General features: G+C 29.5%; 1 protein-coding gene across 5 annotated transcripts in view; it reads right to left on the bottom strand.

The window, feature by feature from the left end:
* Nucleotides 1-705: 705 nt before the first annotated feature.
* The window catches only part of LOC115876646 (unconventional myosin-XVIIIa), a 375213-nt gene continuing 355223 nt past the window's right edge, over nucleotides 706-20695 (bottom strand). For all 5 annotated transcript variants that reach the window (XM_030892502.1, XM_030892509.1, XM_030892533.1 and 2 more), the window contains 12 exons: nucleotides 16052-16274; nucleotides 13882-14018; nucleotides 10692-10843; nucleotides 10306-10511; nucleotides 10002-10238; nucleotides 8874-9095; nucleotides 8551-8813; nucleotides 8340-8497; nucleotides 6127-6312; nucleotides 5864-6070; nucleotides 5666-5776; nucleotides 706-1805 (listed from right to left, as the gene is read on the bottom strand). In XM_030892502.1, coding sequence (XP_030748362.1) covers nucleotides 1742-1805; nucleotides 5666-5776; nucleotides 5864-6070; nucleotides 6127-6312; nucleotides 8340-8497; nucleotides 8551-8813; nucleotides 8874-9095; nucleotides 10002-10238; nucleotides 10306-10511; nucleotides 10692-10843; nucleotides 13882-14018; nucleotides 16052-16274 — 2166 coding nt within the window. In that variant the 3' untranslated portion in view covers nucleotides 706-1741. The remainder of the gene's footprint in view (nucleotides 1806-5665; nucleotides 5777-5863; nucleotides 6071-6126; nucleotides 6313-8339; nucleotides 8498-8550; nucleotides 8814-8873; nucleotides 9096-10001; nucleotides 10239-10305; nucleotides 10512-10691; nucleotides 10844-13881; nucleotides 14019-16051; nucleotides 16275-20695) is intronic.

The raw sequence follows: 20695 nt of genomic DNA on the forward strand, positions 1-20695 counted from the left end.
TTTGGATTTGGTCCCTTGGAACTTTTGAACTTTTCATTTGTAATGTGTCGGAACAGTGTCGCTAGGGGTCTTCCCCACAGCTTCACCGGCGGTGTTTTTAATACTAGATCTCATAGTGTTCCCACGAATTTGCGACATCAATAAAAAGTAAAGTATCACTTTATAGGGAAACGAACTACTGAACGGCGGCGGCGGGCCGCGGACGCCAGACGTCGCTGGGAGATCGCACCTTAAAATGTTTTATTTACATATTTTTCACTATCTCAGAACTCCCCTTTAGTCTCTGATGAGAGTTTAGGCTTTATTTGTTTAACTATCTAGAATTCGAAAGAAAGCTTTTCAAAATTTTAAAGTACTGATTTATAATCGGCGATTTTCTTATCCTGCAAAGCTTTAAATAAAAAAAACAGATATATTAGTTCTATAAACAATTGTTATATTTCCACAACATTAAACTTATATGATACAAATACATTTAATGGATATCTTAGTTAGAAATAGGTACAATAGTTTTAATATAAAAATTATCAATATAGCATTACTCTGGCAGCTATTCACAAAAATTACAAAAAAAATAATGCCTAAGCTATATACAATAAAATAAAAATAAAATAAAACCTCACATTTCGTCTATTTTAACAAAGAACAATTTGCTAACAATCGATAAGGCTCACTTTAAAAAGCTCTACTATCCTTGTCTTTTGATTTTCTAAGTACAGGTAAAATTAGAACGAAAACAACAAATAAATAAACTACCTCGTTCTAGTGTCTTAAGTCAGTCTTATCAGAACAATAATTCCTTTATTACTCATAAAAATGTCTAGAAAGAAAGTTGGACTTGCCTTAAATATTAACTAATAAAACTGAAAGATGTTCCATGTCTCATAAGAATACGATCTTCTATTTGTTAAAATGAAATATTAAAAATAATTCGATTATAGAACTCGTTGAAAGAATGTAAGCTATTTTGGTTGTTATCAAAGCAATATACAAAATATCTAATATATTTATGTGTATCAAATATACTTATATCACATAAATTAACATAGACACACTTATAACCATCTAAATGTGTCCAAATATGATTTCAGTGTTATATTAAGTCTTCATACCTTCTATATTGTAGAACCATAAAAGGAATACGTAAGAACAGTGTTTAAAAAAACACTTATCTACTTGCTTGCCAAAATTTAATAACGGATTTTAAGGTTAGATTGAACGTTGATAACTTATTAAAAAGATACCATAAACTTATGCCCACTTGCACCGTTTGTATAAACTTTGTTTAAAGGCTAAACAGTATAGTTAATCATTGTTTAGCCTTTAAACAAAGTTTATACAAACGGTGCAAGTGGGCATTAAAGCTTCAATAAGCACAATCGCAATATAATAATATGCGATTGTTCTATGCCCTGTAATAACATGTACGTTAAAAAAGGTGGTGAATAGTATGTACCATGATAATTAATGTGATCTAAGATTTCAGTCAATACTCGTTGTATATTGGATTACATTGCTTAACGTGTAACAAACGTATTTTATACCTGGAATTTCTTAAGGTCACCCTATTATTCCTATGATTTATATGACCAAGGCTATATTTAGCAAATATCTGCAAGCTTCAACGCAAATTATTGTTTCCATTGCATTTCTAGACAAATTCCATAACGACACTATCCTCCGGCGTTACTTCTCTCTTGCAAAACGTCATTGAAATAGTTTTGCAGAGGGTCTCCTTTACTCAGGCATACGAGGAGTCTTTACCTAAATTGCTTGATGTACTTGAACGACTGGTATTTGATAATCTGAAATATAAAAATAAAAAAAAAGATAAAAAGAGTTCCTATGAAATATTATATATTTTTATACAAATATATGGTAAATTAATATAACTAAGAGGGGATTATTATTAAAATAATTTAAATAAGGAATATACCTTTGAACTATACCTGAACTACTTGATGACGTATTAGATTTAGGTAGACGTGAGCTATTTGGCCTATTAAGACATTTTTGATATTAATTAAGTATATACAGCCATCGTTCAGTCACGTCATACATTATCGAACTCTCTCAATCGCTTGCCATCCAGATGAAAGAGATTTTATGACGCCCTAGATCATATACAGGGTGTCCCAGGATGAGCGTGCATTAGAAGTTTCTAGAGAACTACAATATCTATATCGGAGATTTTTAATTCACAACGAGATCTATCGATTAAAAATATTTTCAATATGACGGCACTTCCGGAAATACCGAAAGTTAACAGCAACTTTCATATTTTAAATGGGTACCACAATTTTTTATTACATACTTAAATTCTCTGCAAAATTTTATTGAATTTTGATATCAAATGCTCTATACCTAACATTAACTGTATTTGAGAAAAAAAAATATTTCAAATTTTTGGATGAAAAAAACTGCCTGTGAAAAAAATCGGTATAGCCTAAACGACAAATTTAGTGATTACCACAGCCACTGTGGCGTAAAGTGAAAACATGTGGCTATCTATTTCAAAATTTAAATTGTTCGAATGTCACACAATATTGACCGTAGTTGTCATGGAATTGAGCGATTAAAAAATTATTATAAATAATTTTTTTAAATGGAAACCTACTTTTTTTATTTCACCAGTGAAAAGGTTTTTTAATTCGTTACTTTTTGATTATACATGTTCCTATACCTAAAATAAATCGTTTTTAAGTTATTTAAGATTTAGTTTTACAGGGTATATTTTTTGTAGTTTAACCAGTAGCCTATGACTTTAAACGTCATGCCATGTAAAAACTATATCTGGCCATCTCATATTGCCATTAGCTATTACTAATATACGAGATATATTTTTATAAATACACTTTATAAAGTTTTAGCAGGCAGTATTTATAATATACGAAAATCAAATAATTAGTTTTTTGACAGAAGGAAATAAATTGTCTGATGGTTTGACACTTAAAATAAAAGGAAGCTAGATAAAATCAAGAAAAAAATACGATTTAAAATTAAATCTTAGTAACTTAAAAATTATTTATTTTAGATATAGGAACATTTATAATCAAAAAGTAATGAATTGAAAAATCTTTTCACTGGTGAAATAAAAAAAAGTGGGTTTCCATTTGAAAAAATGATTTATGGTAATTTTTTTATCGCTCAATTCCGTGACAGCTACGGCTAATATTATATGAAATTCGAACAATTTAAATTTTGAAATAGATAGCCATATGTCTCCTCTTTATGCCACAGTAGCTGTGGTAAGCATTAAATTTGTCGTTTAGGCTATACCGATTTTTTTGACCAGACAGTTTTTTTCCTCCAAAAATTTGAAATATGTTTTTTTTTTCAAAAGCAGTTAATGTTAGGTATAGAGTGTTTGATATCAAAATTCATAAAATTTTGCAGAGAATTTAAGTATGTAATAAAAAAATGGTGGTACTCATGCAACTTTCGGTATTTCCGGAATGGGTGCCGCCATATTGAAAATATTTTTAATCGATAGATCTCGTTGTGAAACATTGATGTGCAAAAAGTCTCCGATCTAGTTATTGTAGTTCTCTAGAAACTTCTAATGCACGCTCAGCCTGGGACATCCTGTATACTTACGTGGATAAATCAACGCCATAAGTTTAACATTAAAAAATATGTCTTCATCATCACTACATGTCATTTTCAAACCTTCTTTATTGCACTTATGAATCGTTAAATAGGTTTGTCTTTACCGAGGACCTTATTTTGCGCATGCGCATTAAAAGTTATTATTTCCAAAATAATCACAATTTTATACGGTTTAGAAAGTACAAATTATACGTTGTTAATGAAAACCAACTTTTCATTGTCATCATATTGTCATAATTTTGTCATAATCATATGTAATAAAATGGTATTAATTACTCTTTTATCGACAGGTTTTATATAGCCAAGGATGCAAGTGTGTTTAGCGAGAAGTTAATTTTAAGTTTGTGCAATTATATTACTATTTTTTTTCGTTGGACTTTCTAAATACTCGTAAAAATGACTAGAAAGTGTTTAGTGTGTGAAAGTTAATAAATATAAAGGTACCCGAATTATCTTTTCATAGGCAAGTAAAGTAGGTATTCAGTTGTTCTTTTATTTATATTAAGCCACATGCATACTTTCTGGTTAGATTTCCTAAGAATATTGATATTCGTACGGAGTGGCTAAATGTATTTTTGATATAATTTAATTTTTGTGACAGTAAACATTCAATTTATTGTTCAAATATAAGCATTTTACAAATTAAATTTTTAAAATGAATGTACAAATTTGGCGCGTGGACGATAGGTCCTCGACAAAAATAGATAGAGTAGAAGCACCGCGTATGCAACAAAAAAAGAAGATAAATGATTCGTCCTTGATATGTTAGCGACATATCCATATATGATCACTAGTAAATCACTATGGATAGTTTCCATAGTGATTTACTTATCCACGTAAGTACTCGTATATATGATCTAGGTGTCGAACTCTCTTAATCACTTGCCAACCAGATGAAAGACATTGGTGACGCTATTACAGCATTCCGTAAATTGCTGCATATTATTTTTAGTAATTATCATTGTCATTTGATTTAGGGTTATAATTTTATTGACGGACATCGATCAATATCAAAATTTCCTTTTAGTAATTATCATTGTCATTTTATTTGGGGTTATAATTTTATTGACAAACGATCAATGTCAAAATTAAAATTTGATTGTTGCTGTAAAACAAAATTCAAATTTTTTTATTGCAAAATTTATCAAAGATTTAACAATAACGAACAAGAGTTCACTGCTAAGCTTATAAATTAGTATCCTCTAGAAAGAGACGCTGGTAGAACACTCTTGCCCGTGGACGCCCTAAATGAAGCAAGTACAATGCAAAGGTGTAATATTCCCATGTAAAATACAAATTGATAGGGTTTTAAAATAATATAGCGAGTTGCTGATACTTTAGAAATAGGAATTTCAACAGTCCAAAGGATTGGAATTAGAAGGATCGTAAATGATGAAGAGTTCAATGGAAAATGAATAAATACCAAAAAAAAACGGAACTCGCTCAATCAATAATATAGGAACGTACGGAACGTACTGTAAAATTTTCTAAACAATATGAACTGATCGAGACACACCCTAAAACTCGTTTTTGACAAATAATGATGACGTAACGGTGAACGATGACTGAGCAGTCATAATACTATATTAATCGATGCTGGTTTAGAGTTGCCAACTTTCAAAATAAAAAATAGAGGACGAAAGCGTAAAAAAGAGGCACAGGCGAAACATCTTTTCCACAAATATTTCTTGTACATAAATATTTCTTTATTTTCTTTTCTGTACAAACGAGTGCGAGTAGCGAAAGACACAGATTAACAATTTTTTAAAGCATTATGGCGATAGACGAATATTTTTTAGATTTTGAGTTTGGTATGTAAAAAAAGGACTTTTTCAATATGTGTGAGAAACGAGGATAGTGAGATCAAAAAGACGAATGTTCTATGAAATAGGGGACGGTTGGCAACCCTAGTTTAAGTGAACAGTCAATATTAAAATGTTTTCATGCGTTTATAATTCTGCTCGTATTTAGAACAAATATTTTACTACTTTTAAAATTACTTATTCTGGAAAATTGAAAGAATATAAAAAGGCGCATAATTATTTTGTATATTTACCTCCTAATATCGTTTGAAAAGGAAGACTTGTCACTTTTAGTAGGAGAACTTATTTTATGATTATTTAAAAATGTATTAACAGACTCATCTGAACCGTAACTATCTTCTTCACTAAAAAAGTAAAAGTAAAAATTAATAAAAATGCCTATACAGATACGGATAATTAGTCAACACAATTTATGCAAATAAGTTACATACCTCTCTGATTCGTTAGAAATACTATCATCTAAATCACCCTGTATAGCCGATTGCAAATCTTCAATACGTTTTAAAGCTATTTTTAAATCAGCTCTCCCTGTGGAAGCCTCAGCTTCAAGAGCTTCGCAGCGTTTTTCTAGCTCTTTCTTTTTGATTATCACCTCTGATTCTTTAACAAGAGAATTATTGAGTTCCTCTTTAACTTCCCTGCAATATCGATATTAAATTATTAAATGTATGAGACGTTTAAATTTAATACATACCTCAATTGCCTTTGCAATTTTCTAACTTGGTCTTGAGCTTGTTGTTCCTTTATTCTACTAGCTGAAATTTCACTTTGTATCTTTTCTACAGTTTCTTTGAGTCTAGCAATCTGTACTTCTAATCTAGATCTAGTCGTTTGCTCTAGCTCTAACTTCGATTCTAGTTCTTTCACTTTAAGTTCGGATCTGAAAATTAAAAAAAAATCAGCTGACGGAAAATTAACACCACAAAATTTAATGAAGACATTATTATTGAATCATAACAAATGAAAAAAAAAACGATGTCTCAATTTTATTTAATAATAATAACAGCTGCCGTATATAGCGTTTAACGCCTTGGGAGTAGCAAGGTACAGTTTGCCATACTCGAGCCGTTCGGTATACACGGAAGGTAATGTGGCTAGCATTACGCTTCAACCGCCTATTATTACCTCAGGATTGTGAATCCCAAGTACTCATTTAAGGCCGAGTCGACCTCGGTACCCAAACTATTTTTATTTTATTAAAAATAGTCGGCTGATGAAATGCCGGTTGTGGGATTCGAACCCACAACCTTTGAATTGGTAGACGAGAGCTATACCTCTACACCACCGGGCACCAATTCATCAATTTTATTTATATTGATTAAAAATTTACTTATGAATCAACAATGCTTTATATATATATAAGATTGTACTAGACAAGCGATATGTATGGGTCGAGATTTCCCTATGTAAGAAGATTACAATGCATTTATAGCTTAACGATTTAATTACGTCTCGTTATACCTACTTTATTTGTTTATTTAATAACGAATCGTTGTATTTGTAATACAAGTTGGAAATTAAACGACTATAAAATGCCCAAACGTTTACCATTTTTGGTAAAAATAAGTTGAACCGAGTTTTGCTGCTGGACAGTGGTCATTAGACAGTCGCGCTATTAGAACTCTGAATTCAAAAATCAATACCTTGAAATTCATTAGAAATAATTGACTGTAGTTTTTTTAAAAACTTTTTTAATGTTTCTGCTATATTTACTTCAGTCTTTTTTAATGTTTCTTCAGACAGTATGTGAAAATCTTTACAATTAAAAAAGTTACACAATAATTGCTGAAAAAGTTTTTTACGAAAAAGAAACACAGAGAGAGAAACAAGCCCTATAACATAGGATAAAATATTTTAATAAACAGTGCTTTCCATAAAATCAATAAAATAAAAAATACACGAAATGATATACATGTACTGATTTCTTTTTCAACATCTATGAAACTATGATCCCTTCCCGAACACAAACGGTATATTGTGAGACAGGAAATTGTAGAGAGAAACAAGCCCTATAACATAGGATACAACATTTTAGTGAACAGTGCTTTCCATAAACTCAATAAAATGAAAAATATACGAAATGATATACATGTACTGATTTTTTTTTCGACATCTATGAAACTATGATCCCTTCCCGGACACAAACGGTATATTGTGAGACAGGAAATTGTAGAGAGAAACAAGCACTATAACATAGGATACAACATTTTAGTAAACAGTGCTTTCCGTAAAATCAATAAAATTAAAAATATACGAAATGATATACATGTACTGATTTCTTTTTCGACATCTATGAAACTATGATCCCTTCCCGGAAACAAACAGTATAATGTGAGACAGGAAATTGTAGAGAGAAACAAGCCCGATAACATAGGATAAAACATTTTAATAAACAGTGCTTTCCATAAAATCAATAAACTGAAAAATATACGAAATTATATACATGTACTGATTTCTTTTTCGACATCTATGAAACTATGATCCCTTCCCGGACACAAACGGTATATTGTGAAAAAAAAAGAAACAAACCTGTCGAATTTTTCTCATTTAAGAATCTTGTCAAAGATACATAAATGAAAGTTTCAATATCTAAAGTAGTTTTTGAGTTATTGCTTGTTATGTGTTAAAAAACTGAGTTTTCAAATTACAGCGATTACTGACGTTTTTTCATTATAAAAATGGTCACCCTAACGATATTCTTAAAACTCGATTTCAGATGCCCAGGAACATATCTAATGATTTTATGTAGTTATATTTCGGAAAAAACTTTTATCTCCGACCCAAAAAAAGAGTTACCAGTGTGGTATATAAACATTTAACCAAAACACTTAGAAAATACAAATTTCTTAAAATTATCAAATTTCAAGGAAGTGTACCGGTCAATGATACAATAAAGCCATTACTTACCTCTTATACAGTAAATTAGACGACGCACCACCCATACTTTCAGCACTCTCTAATCTTGAACTAAGCTCAGCCAATTGTTCTTTAAGATGATTTCTTTCCACTTCTAATTCCGATACTAAAGAAACTTGTTCCTGTAAAGCTATTTGATCAACAGACATCTAAAACAAATAATTATATAGAAAAGTTCAATCTCCATAACAAATAATCATACTTGTTGCACAGCAGCTTTATATTTCTTCAAAACTTCAGCCAGCTCTTCTTCATTTTCTTCTAACTGAGTCTGAAGATCAGATTTCTCTCGAAGCAAAACATTTGCTCTATCTTCTGAATCTGATTTGTGTCTGTGAGCCTCCTCAAGCAATGTTTGCGTTTCCGACAATTCTTGTTCTAAGCTTTGTTTGGTTTTAAGAGCGATAGCCCGTGCGCATTCTAAATCTTCCAGCTGATTTCTTAATTGCCTTATCATATTTTTACCTAAACAGAGAACAATATTCGCATAATTAATTGTTATAAATAATACGCTAATCTACAAACCTGGTGTTTCTGCTTTGAGTCTATCTAATTGAGCTTGAGTATCTCTAAGCAAAGCCTTTGTTCTCTTTAAGTCCCTCTTTAGTCTTTGTAATAGAGCTTCATCTCCTGCTCTATCTTGTCTCTCTGCATCAGCGGCTGCCTGCAATCGCCTCTCAAGTTCATGTTTCTCTCTTAAAAGGACAGTGCGCTCCTCGTGTTCATTTTCAAGCTGCTGTTCCAAAGCTAGAGTTAAAACAAAAACATATATACAGGGTGTCTCAAAAAGATGTGTCGTCTCTCTTGGCGATATACCTCAAGTAAAAATAGGATTTAATTGTTTATATCAACATAGGTCCGATTCTGTTTTGCTTGGTAACAACAGACGGTTAGTTTTCTTCTTTCGATTCAATAAAACTTCCTTTCATGCACCTGTAGCGATTCGAATGACATTTTGATGATAAAATTATTTTAAGTATTACATGGTTTAATGCTTAACTGTGTGGACAAATTTTAATCAGATATAATAAATAAAAATATGTGCATCACTGACTTTTTTTCATGTTTAGCTCACACAATTTAGCTAAACATGGACATGCCATGGACAAAAGTCGTTTAATGCCGTTAAAAGTTCTATCGCGATATTTTGTCTCCTTCTTGATCAGATTTGGGGGTAGTTATCATCCTTCCAGTACTTTTTCTTGATTATTGACAAAGTCATATGTTAAAGCACTTAGCAAAATATAGACACCCATATTCAAATTAATTCATTCCCCAATTCATTCAAATCGGAATAACGGTTCTTAAAGTATATGAAAAAATGTGTTTATTTCTTTAAAGTTTGAAGCTCTCTAGCGGACAACGTACTTTTGTATAAAGGTAAATTGTGTCCGATGAACTTATTTTGATTCCAAAAATACGTAGTAGTTCTACGTTCAAGGCATATTGGGACACCCTGTATAGTAACTTTTACCGTCAAAATCTCATTCTAATCACTAAGGGCACTACGAGGAAAAATATAATAAGTAAAAAAACGAAAACTTTAAACCCATATCGCTACGAAACGAAGCTGAATCGGATCTATGTTGATTTAAAAAATAAATCTTATTAAAGCTTTCAAAATTTTGCACAGCTGCAAAATATAATTATTACCTTTTACTTTTTTCTGCGCATTACAACGAGCCTCTTCAACTTCTTCTTCCCTCATTTGAGCCTCCTTCTTAGCCTCTTTCCTCATAGACTCTAAAGACATCTCTAGTCTGAGTTTAGCTTGTTCAAGAAGTTGAACTTGTCCTGCTAATTCGTCTAATTCTTCTTCTTGATCCTGCAAGCGTCTTTCGCAGTCTATTTTCTGTTTTCGAAGAACTGTAGTTTCTTCTTCAGTTTTGCCTAGAATTAATCAAATATAATATTATTTAGTACATGTTCAAACGAAAAATTAGTTAGTTAAACTTACCTCCACACGTAATTTCGTCAAATTCTCGCTGCAATGCTGACAGTTTATCTTCCTTCAAATCCAGTTCCAATCGAATATCTGCCAAAGAGCTTTCTAGTGTGTATTTTTCAGCCATAAGAATTTCTTTCTCTCTACCCAACCTTTCTTTGGCCAGCCTCTCTTTTTTAAGTTCGTCTTGTAGCATTGAAGCTTCCGAGTCATATTTTCTGATTAATAAAATAATATACATATTATTAATAGTATAAGTAAATTATTTCATGATAAAAAGGCTAGTTTTATGAAACAATAGCTGAACTATTTTACCAGATAAAATATTTAGCAATACCAAAATTTAGACATGTACAAATTAAATTTACCGAGATATATTAAAAAATTCCAGAATTTACCTTTGTTTCTTTTCTAATAAATTATTTCTACTGCTTTGCTCCTCCAGCAATAATTTTAAATCGTTCATCTCTCCGTTTAACTTCTGTACCTTTCTTTTCCATGTACCAACTACTTGCCTTTGTTCTTCAACTTCTTCATATGCATCTCCAAGCTAAAACAATTCGTGGTAAAATATACAACGGCGTTAAGATCACAAACAATAACAATATATAAAATGTATGTTACAATGCATAACAATACAGCTTATATTATGTAATCATACTGTTTAGCCGACAATAAATTTTGATCGTAAAAATCTCGAGGTAACCGTTATCAGTTACGAATGTAATAACTAATAAACAATGTTAAAACTTCTGTCAACAAAGTATTACACTATTAACATAAAACAAATAAATTTTTATCAAACGAAAAATACTTAATAATTATACAGGTTGTAATTAATGGCAGAGAAATTATAGTTCCTTATGTTTCCATATTATCAACAAATTATGTTTTTTAACTAAAAGCTAAAAATTTTTTTTTCCAAAAATTCCAAATTTTAAAGATATTTTTTTTGCGAATAAACCTCATAATCGTGTTTTTGGGTCAAAATGTACTACCCCTAAAAATATTTGCACTTATTTAAGACTCACCCTGTATACAGGGTTGTTCACCACATACGACACGGAGTATTGTAGCTAAACGATTATATTTTTACAAATTTCAAGTTTTGGGTTCGATGAAGGACTATTAGAGGTACAATTTAAAAATAATTTACAAGATACAGAGTGTCCCAAATAAGTAAAAAATATCAAAGTTGTATTTTTTTAAATGGAACACCCTGTATATTATTACATTTTTAGTTTCTACGATTAAAATAAAGGTAAATTTGATTAAGGTTTATTACACTTAAACCTTACCGTTTTTTTGAAATATTTTCAATTTTGTGAAATTGCAGTAAAAGTTTTAAGGCTTCATTTCTCCAAGGGTGTCAAAGTTTTTAATACTAAATATTTACTGAAGTTTATTTATTGATCAGTTATTGTGTTGCAATAATAAAAATAATATTACCTTGTATACAGAGAGTGTCTAAAATTTATTTTAAATAATTATTAGCTTCAAACGCCAATAACTTGTTTAATTTAAATGTAACACCCTGTATATTTTAGGAGAATCAGATGCACAATTTAATTGTCTATCAAATTGCATTTTTGGTATTTGGTATTTGTCTAGCAAATACCATTTTTACCTATCCCTTCAAATTTTCGTAGTAAATGCATTTTCTTATAATTTAGACCTCATTCATCAATATACCCATGGAATATTGACATTTTATTATTGACACCCACGGAATATTGACATCATATAGTGACATTCTAGTAACATTATCGTTTTGCTAAAAACAATAATGTTGTATGCAAAAAGAAAACTATTTAAATATTTATAAAAGAGTATACCATTAATTAAATATAGCACCATTATTTCCGCCCATATACTAATTAATTACATACTTAATTGTATTCGTTAATAAATTATTCTAAATAAATGTGGAATTGAGTCAGAAATCAATATAATAATAAGTTATCAAATTAAAGTCTTTGTTGTTATAAATAAGCATTTATTAAAAAATTAAATATCATTTTTAAGGTGTTACTTTTTATCACACTGTCTAATGCCCATACAAAATTCAGTTTTTTAGTATTTGGACCAATTATTATTAATCAACGCAAACAGTCAGTTAATGTAGTTTGAATACTGGAATCATATTAATTGGTCCTCTTTAACAAATATTTAAACAGTTTTTTTTATTTTTTAATGAAATAAACGAATTATATCCACAATATTAGTATCTGTACTCTTTAAAAATTTGGTACATCTTTAAAAATAATCTAAAATGTCAATATTCCATGGGTATATTGATAAATAAATTCTAAATTACAAGAAAATGCATTTTCTACGGAAACTTAAAGAGATAGGTAAAAAATGGTATAATATAATTTGATAGACAATTAAATTGTGCATCTGATTCTCGTAAAATATACAGGGTGTTCTATTTAAATTAAACAAGTTATTGCCGTTTGAAGCTAATAATTATTTAAAATAAATTTTTAGACACTCTGTATAAGGTAGTATTATTTTTATTATTGCAACACAATAACTGATCAATAAATAAACTTCAGTAAATATTTAGTATTAAAAACTTTGGTACCCTTGGAGGAATGAAGCCTTAAAATTTTACTGCAATTTCACAAAATTGAAAATATTTCAAAAACGGTAAGGTTTAAGTATAATAAACCTTAATCAAATTTACCTTTATTTTAATCGTAGAAACTAAAAATGCAATAATATACAGAGTGTTCCATTTAAAAAAATACAACTTTGATATTTTTTACTTATTTGGGACACTCTGTATCTTGTAAAATTATTTTTAAATTGTACCTCTAATAGTCCTTCATCGAACCCAAGACTTACAATTTGTAAAAATCTCATCGTTTAGCTACAATAATCCGTGTCGTATGTGGTGAACAACCCTGTATACAGGGTGTCCGAGAAATAAGTGCAAGTATTATAAGGGATAGTAGATCTGGCTAAAAAAAACATATTTTCTCTTTACCATTTTCAAAATAAATTGATAATAACCGAGTTATTTAAGTTTTTTTTTAACATTTTGCGAGCCTCCGTGATTACTTCGGTTCTTGACAGTACTACAAAATATCCACGTGGCACAAAATACATTCATATATCATCTGAATTTGTGTGCATATACACCATAGAAATTTCTATTTCAATAATAAAAATGATTTACATCAGCTGGTCTGTTTAAATGTAGGCCAAACATTGGCTAGTTACTTATCTAATAGAGGGTAAAAATAAGTAGAAAAAATATATGATTTATTCAGCTGTATACAGTGTCTTCGGACTCTCCTTGTTGGGATGTCGAATGTCGATTTTGGAATATTTATATCATGAATTCGTTGGTTCAAAGTTGATTAAAGAAAGTTTTTGAATTGTTTGATGTGTAAAAGTTAAAATAATATTGTGCCAAAATTTATAATATGTGATGTTCGGTTTAATTGATATGTGGGTGCGTTGGATAATTGTTTTTTCCGAAAAATGTTCAATGTTTCTGGGGTCGAACTATACTACCAGATAAAAATACTTGCACTTATTTCTAAGACACCGTATAATGTAAAATATATATGTACATACTTTCTTTTCTAGCTGTTTTTTAAGTCCAATAAGCTGCTCCAAATCGTCTTCATGCTGTTGTTGAAGCCTTCTTTTAGTGAACTCCAATTCCTTAATCGCTCTTTCGTACCTTTGTTTATAAACTCCGTCACCTTCACCTTAAATTTTTTTAAATATTATTGATTACCTTCATTCTTTTTTTTTCCTTTCTTAGTATTAGCTTCAAAAACTTAACATAAATATTTTATTTTTATTAATTAATATACAGGGTGGCCCACCTCATTCGCCTCGGTTGATTATACGAAAACGGAAATATGTAGAAACAAAATATTGTATGGTTATATGTGAGAAGGCAATGTGCATAATTTCAAATTATTTTAAAATGTACAGGGTGTGTCAAAACAAATATCCATACCCAACTTATATTTTTCCTTATGGAATACCCGGTATTTTATTTCATTTTTGGATTCTTGGGCATAAAATAGGGCCTTTATTATAAGCGTTTAATATGTCTAAACGCTTTGGATTTTGAGATATTTAAAGATATGTAAATATGCATGCTGTAATAAAAAAGTATGTCAACACCTTGTACATTACCTTTCAGAATTAATTCTTGTGCTGACTTTCAAGCCAGAGAAATAAACTTTACGAAAAATTTGATTGCTTCCTTAAATGTATACAGGGGTATCAAAAATTGCTGGTATATTTTAAATATTTATTTTACATAAAAACTTCGTTATTTCAAATGCAACACTATGTATTTTTTTAAATAAGTCGAAGCAGATTTAAATGCTCTTTCAAACTATAATAGGGTTTTCTATACCTATCTGGCACAGATTTTGAATAAAAAGCAATTTTTCAATAAAATTGTAATCAAGATGGCTGGTGTCGCCATAGCAATTTTCTGGTGACACTTAGTAGCCATTTTCAAAATCGACTTTAGTATATAGACTTTATTTAAATTTATAACAGGTTATTATTATATAATTTACCTACCAAAAGGTTAATAAGTAAGTATTTATTATTTTACCAAAAAAAATTAAGCAGTATCTGCTGGTGGATATCTGGTGGTGGATATCTGCTGGTGGAAGGAATTGATATGTTACTAGTGATTTTATTTTGTGAGGACAATTGCTTGTTGGCCTAGAGGATTTTAATTTGACAAGCGTTCCTTTGAAAAACTACTTTTCCTATTTCGCAGAGCTGATAGTGTGGTATATGAAAAACCTGTTAGGCAGAAACCTGTCGTTGGAAGTCAAGAAAATGAATTTCTCTTAATTGGTTCTTTTATAGAAAATCCAATATGCAATTATTTTTAATTACCATGAATTCAAAACAAGTCATCGTAATATAAATAAAAGAAGAACTACTTCTTTCTTTTTCTTGATAAAATAATAAATAATTACTTATTAAACTATGGTAGGTAAATTAAATAAAAGTAAATTGTTATAAATTCAAATAAAGTCCATAAACTAATGTCGATTTTGAAAATAGCTACTAACTGTCACTAGCACATTGCCATGGCCATACCAGCCATCTTGATTACCATTTTATTGAAAAATCGTTTTTATTCAAAATCTGAGCCAGATAGGTATAGATGCTTCGATTTATTTAAAAAATGTGTTGCATTTAAAATAACGAAGTTTTTATAATACAATAAATATTTAAAATAGACCAGCAATTTTTGATACCCCTGTATACATTTAAGGAAGCAATCAAATTTCCTAGTAAAGTTTATTTCTCTGGCTTGAAAGTCAGCACAAGAATTAATTCTGAAAAGTACTGTACAGGGTGTTGACAAACTTTTTTATTATAGCATGCATATTTAAATATTTTTAAATATCGCAAAAACCGAAGCTTTTAAACATATTAAACCATGATAATAAATGATTTATTTTATATCCAAGAATTCAAAAATGAAATAAAATACCGGGTGTTCCATAAAAAAAATATAACTTTGGTATGGATCTTACTTCTGACACACCCTGTACATTTCAAAATAATTTTAAATTATGCACATTGCCGTCCCACATAGACCCATAAAATATGTTGTTTCTACACCTTTCTGTTTTCGTATAATCAACCGAGGCGAATGAGGTGCGCCACCCTGTATATTTGGAACAGATTTTGTGTTAATTTCAAAGATAGAGCTGATTAAATATTTATTTCACAGAACAAAGAAATATCTTACTTCCTTCTTCGTCCTCCTCGGATATTCCGTTCAGATCTGACCTAGCGTACAGTAGTTCCATCTCCAATTTTTCCGATGCCATGGTCAAGTCCTTATTCTTCTGTTTGGAATCGGACAGTTCCTTTTCCAAGCGAAGTCTTTCTGATGTTTCGGCATCTAGACGTTCGGCTGCCAAAGTAGCTGTTGAGTGTTCCTCAGCTAAATCTGCTGTCATCTCGCTTAACTGAAACAAACGGTATTATGTAGGCTTGCAAAGGATAGTTACCCATGTATTAAAACAATATTAGATTATTAAATAACTGTGAAAAAATAATAATTCTTCACAGTTTAGGTTTTAAATCCCATTAAAAAGTTGCAGAAAATTTTGTTTGACTTACGGATTTAAATATCGCTCTAAATTTGAAATGGCAAAAAAACCTTAAAAGACAAATAAAATACATACATTAGCGCAATAACTAGTTTAACATCAATAGTGACAAATACATTCAATTAAACATTACGAAAATCTATGTGAATACTGATCTTAGAACCTTGGCATATAATCTATTCTTAGATGTAGATTATTCGAATGCACGCTGTTGAAAATTAAATTGGCAAATTAGGCTTCTAATTTGCATCCAACTATATTTTTATTTGACGAAGTAATTTGGTTTAAAGCGTAGAACATATTATATTAAAAAGCACTATATTCGTTGCTATATTTCCAGTGGCATTCGTGAGTTCTGAAAAGGGCCCCTTCAAGAAAAAAAATTGTTTACTATTTTTAGTACATAAAAATGTATGTGCTTCTGGTGCTAGAAATTAAGTCAATATTTGATCGTATGGTACATAAAAATATCATTATGTACTCAATGAAATACCTATTACTTTCCTTTATTCTGGGCGGTTGGGTAGGTAAGTGTCCCTGTGCCCTTTAGATCCAGTCGCCACTGTCCATTTAACAGAAAAATAATTTTTCATATGCAGCTTAAAATGTATTTAGATATTTCGTATAACATATAATGAAATATGATTAATCATAATATACAAAAAATACTTGTACTTATTTAAAACAAATCTGGATCCAAGTGATGGTGAACTGATATTTACTACTTACACAATATGCCTAGAACAGATTACTATAAATACGCAGAAAAAATAGAACACTGTTAACGGAAATATAAAACGCGTCAAAAATAGATGGATGCTTTTGGGTTTCCGTATACTTGTAAGCCATTTTCTGAATGTTTATAATTATGAGTAATGAGTTAGAAAGTAATATTAGTAGATATGACATTTTTAAGTTTTATAGTTGTTCTCTGTAACGTGGTAAAACTGTATATTTTTGTATAAATCTGTAACTTCACAATTTCAACTCCTATACAAGGTGAGTCTTAAATAAGTGATACCACCCTGTATATATTTTACCATATTTACATACAGCTTAAAATTCTCTTTTCAACGACATATCACAAGATTATCATCTTAGTGGAGGGCCCAGAGACTTTTACCTCGGAATTCAATTACTGTGATTGTATTAATGTAAAACCTTCTGTATTGTGTTTTATAGATAAAATATTAAAAGGTTTACCCATTTTTTTTCGTTGCTTTTAATTTTTTATTTTAGAAATTTATTTTTAAAAATAAATTCTTAATTATTTCCTTCTTAACATTTTGATTTCTTTAATTCTTTTTCTAAGTAAATTTATTGAAATAAATAAATCTAATGCATAAGCTATACCTATTATTCTGCTTATATTCTAATCATTGAAATTTTGATTGAAATCGAATTATACAGGGTGGCGCGTCATATACGACGCTGTTTTTGCAAGGAGAACAAAAATTTGTAGTGAAGTGAAATTTTCGGAGCTTATGTAAGTTAATTTAAAGTATTTTCTAAATTTATGTAGAGTTCTACTAGGTGTCCCCAAAAGAAGTTACACATCAAAGTTATGTTTTTTTGTAATGGATTTTGGATTCTAGTAAAAAAATAAAGGTTTGTTTCATTAGTAAAGTATATGACTAAAATGTATAGTTATTGAAATACATTCACCGGCACGAAAAATGGGCACCTTAAAACTTTGATATATTTTAAAGGTTAATATATTTTATTTTAATGGGTCGATTTTGATAATTTTTTAAGCAGTGTGTTGCCAAATTATTCGACTTCTTAGTATCTTTTTCTAAATTAAAAATGAAACTCCCCATCTGTTAATTATACAAGGGAAAACAAAATGAATGGGAAAAATGGGAAAAAAAGATATTTTTGATGAAAGTTTGAAACACCCTGTGAAATATGTTAAAACAGCAAGAAATTTAAAAATTATTTTATCATCTAGATACATCCTTTCTCGATGGTTTGTTTTTTGGTTGGTCTCATTAGCTTTATTTTTGTTGGAAATATTCGGTTTTAAAGAGGGCATTAACATTTTTCGTAATTTTTACATTAAGACCATGCCTTTGCTTTTGGGCCTAGTCAACACATCTAGTAAGTTCTGGTCCCGAACCAGGCCTTCTTGACATAAGATTTGCTTCATTTAATCTTTTTCTGGTAGTCCGTTAGTTAATATGTACGGTTCTTAAGTGCAATTCATTATCAATTTGAAAAGATGGCAAACGGCGGTTTCTTAGCGATAAACTTACAATAAGTTGATCTTCTCGATTAGAAGTTCTCATAAGAAGGTTCCTGGACGTCCATATTGACGTCCTCATGAACGTGGTCATAATAATTCAAAAAACATTTAATACACTCTATGGTATTAAGGTATTTTTGGAACCAGAATTTTATAGTAAATTCACTAAACTCGAATAAATAAATGATATATATTTGACTCAACCTGTATATCTAAAAAAATATTTTTGAAATGTGAACTACCATTAAACATATATTTTGTAAAAGGTTTGGAGTGAAAATCTCAAATCGGAGCCATCTTGTATGTATGCATTTGTATATGTGTGTGTTTATTTAAATACTAAAGTGGAAGTAACGAATTTAAATAGGTAAACTTTGTAATATATCTTATTAACAATACAATGCAAAAAGTTTTATAAAAATTCGTTCACAGTAAATGAATTCCGAGGTTTGTATCTCATAAGGGCTTAAAGCACTCCACTATGTATTTGAAAATAGCAAAATACCTATATTTAATATGGCGGAGTTTTGATGAAAAAAAAAATTAAAAATAATATCACACCAATAATAGAGGAAAAACTCTTTTGTTGAATTTTCATTGAATTACGAATTTAATAAAATAACTTGATACTGCAAAATAGTTAGGTAAATCTCTACAATGACATTAACTAATTATTTATAAATATATGTATGCAAAATATCCATTTTCAAAAGTATAATGTATAAGTCTTAATTTATAATAATAATTAGCATTGATCAAATTTTTAACAGAGTACTTAAATAATTTATAGCAATAACAAATTATATTAATAGTTTTATTATTTTTTTAAAAATTATTCTTGTTTTAGTTATTTACAAGTAATAAACTATCATCTTAAATAACATAGCTACACAAATACTCAAAAGATTAATATTTCAGAACTAGATAATATGGCAATATGAAAATGGAAAGTTCAAGGTATTTTGTACATCCCACTCGTTCATTTTATTTCAAATTTTATGAGTCAGGAAAATTAAAATAATATAAGCCTAAAAATATACAACTTGAAAAAAATAGCGTAATATAGTGTACTTAATTTGGTTGAATGGATATTTAGAAAGCATAATATTATACAGGGTGAGTCCTTAATAAGTGCAAATATTAGTGGTAGTATATTTCGACCCTAGAAACAGGATTATGTTTTTCGCGAAAAAATAATTTTTAAAAATTGGTTAAGTTGTAGGAATTTTAGAAGGTTAGGTTGTTGGATTTTTTTTAATTTTTAGTTAAAAACATAATTTCTTGATAATAGGACAACATAAATATATAGGTAGTAAATTAAATTTACAAGATAAGAAAATAATAAATTTAATAATAATATAATAATATTAATATAAATATAATATTAATTTTTAATAATATTTTTACCCAGAAAAGATCCAGCGTTTTTCAAAATTTAAACATTTTTTTTTTTGGAAAATAACTCGGTTATTTTGGACTTATTTGAAAAATGTTAAAGACAAAATATGATTCTTTTATCGACATCTATCAGCCCTGAAAATATTTGCACTTATTTAAGACTCACCCTGTAAATTTGATTGAGATCAAATATCCAGATAAAAAAACGGCATGATTATAAAAAAATACTCTTTTTATATATGACTATAGTCAGATAATAACCGACTATAGTCAGATAACAACCGACTATAGTCAGATAACAAATGACTATAGTCAGATCATAACTGACTATAGTCAGATAACAAATGACTATAGTCAGATAATAACTGACTATAGTCAGATTATATTTGTACAGTTTTAGAAGGTCCTGGATACGTTAAGCATGCGCAGGATATTTCGCAACAGGTGGTTTTCACGTGGATTTCATTAGCTGTTCAAAAATAAGTGAATAAGTTTGCGCTGTTTAGTTTACGATTTCGGGCCTACTTTTCAGAGGCCATCCCGTTGATACTAGGGATCTATAATACAGGTCGATGCCGTATAGACTATTTTCTCGCAGAAAAATTTGCATATTTTCAGTTCCCGTGTCCGACCA

Source organism: Sitophilus oryzae, unplaced genomic scaffold (assembly GCF_002938485.1).
Source record: "Sitophilus oryzae breed Bouriz unplaced genomic scaffold, Soryzae_2.0 scaffold_1059_pilon_pilon, whole genome shotgun sequence".
NCBI lineage: Eukaryota > Metazoa > Arthropoda > Insecta > Coleoptera > Curculionidae > Sitophilus > Sitophilus oryzae.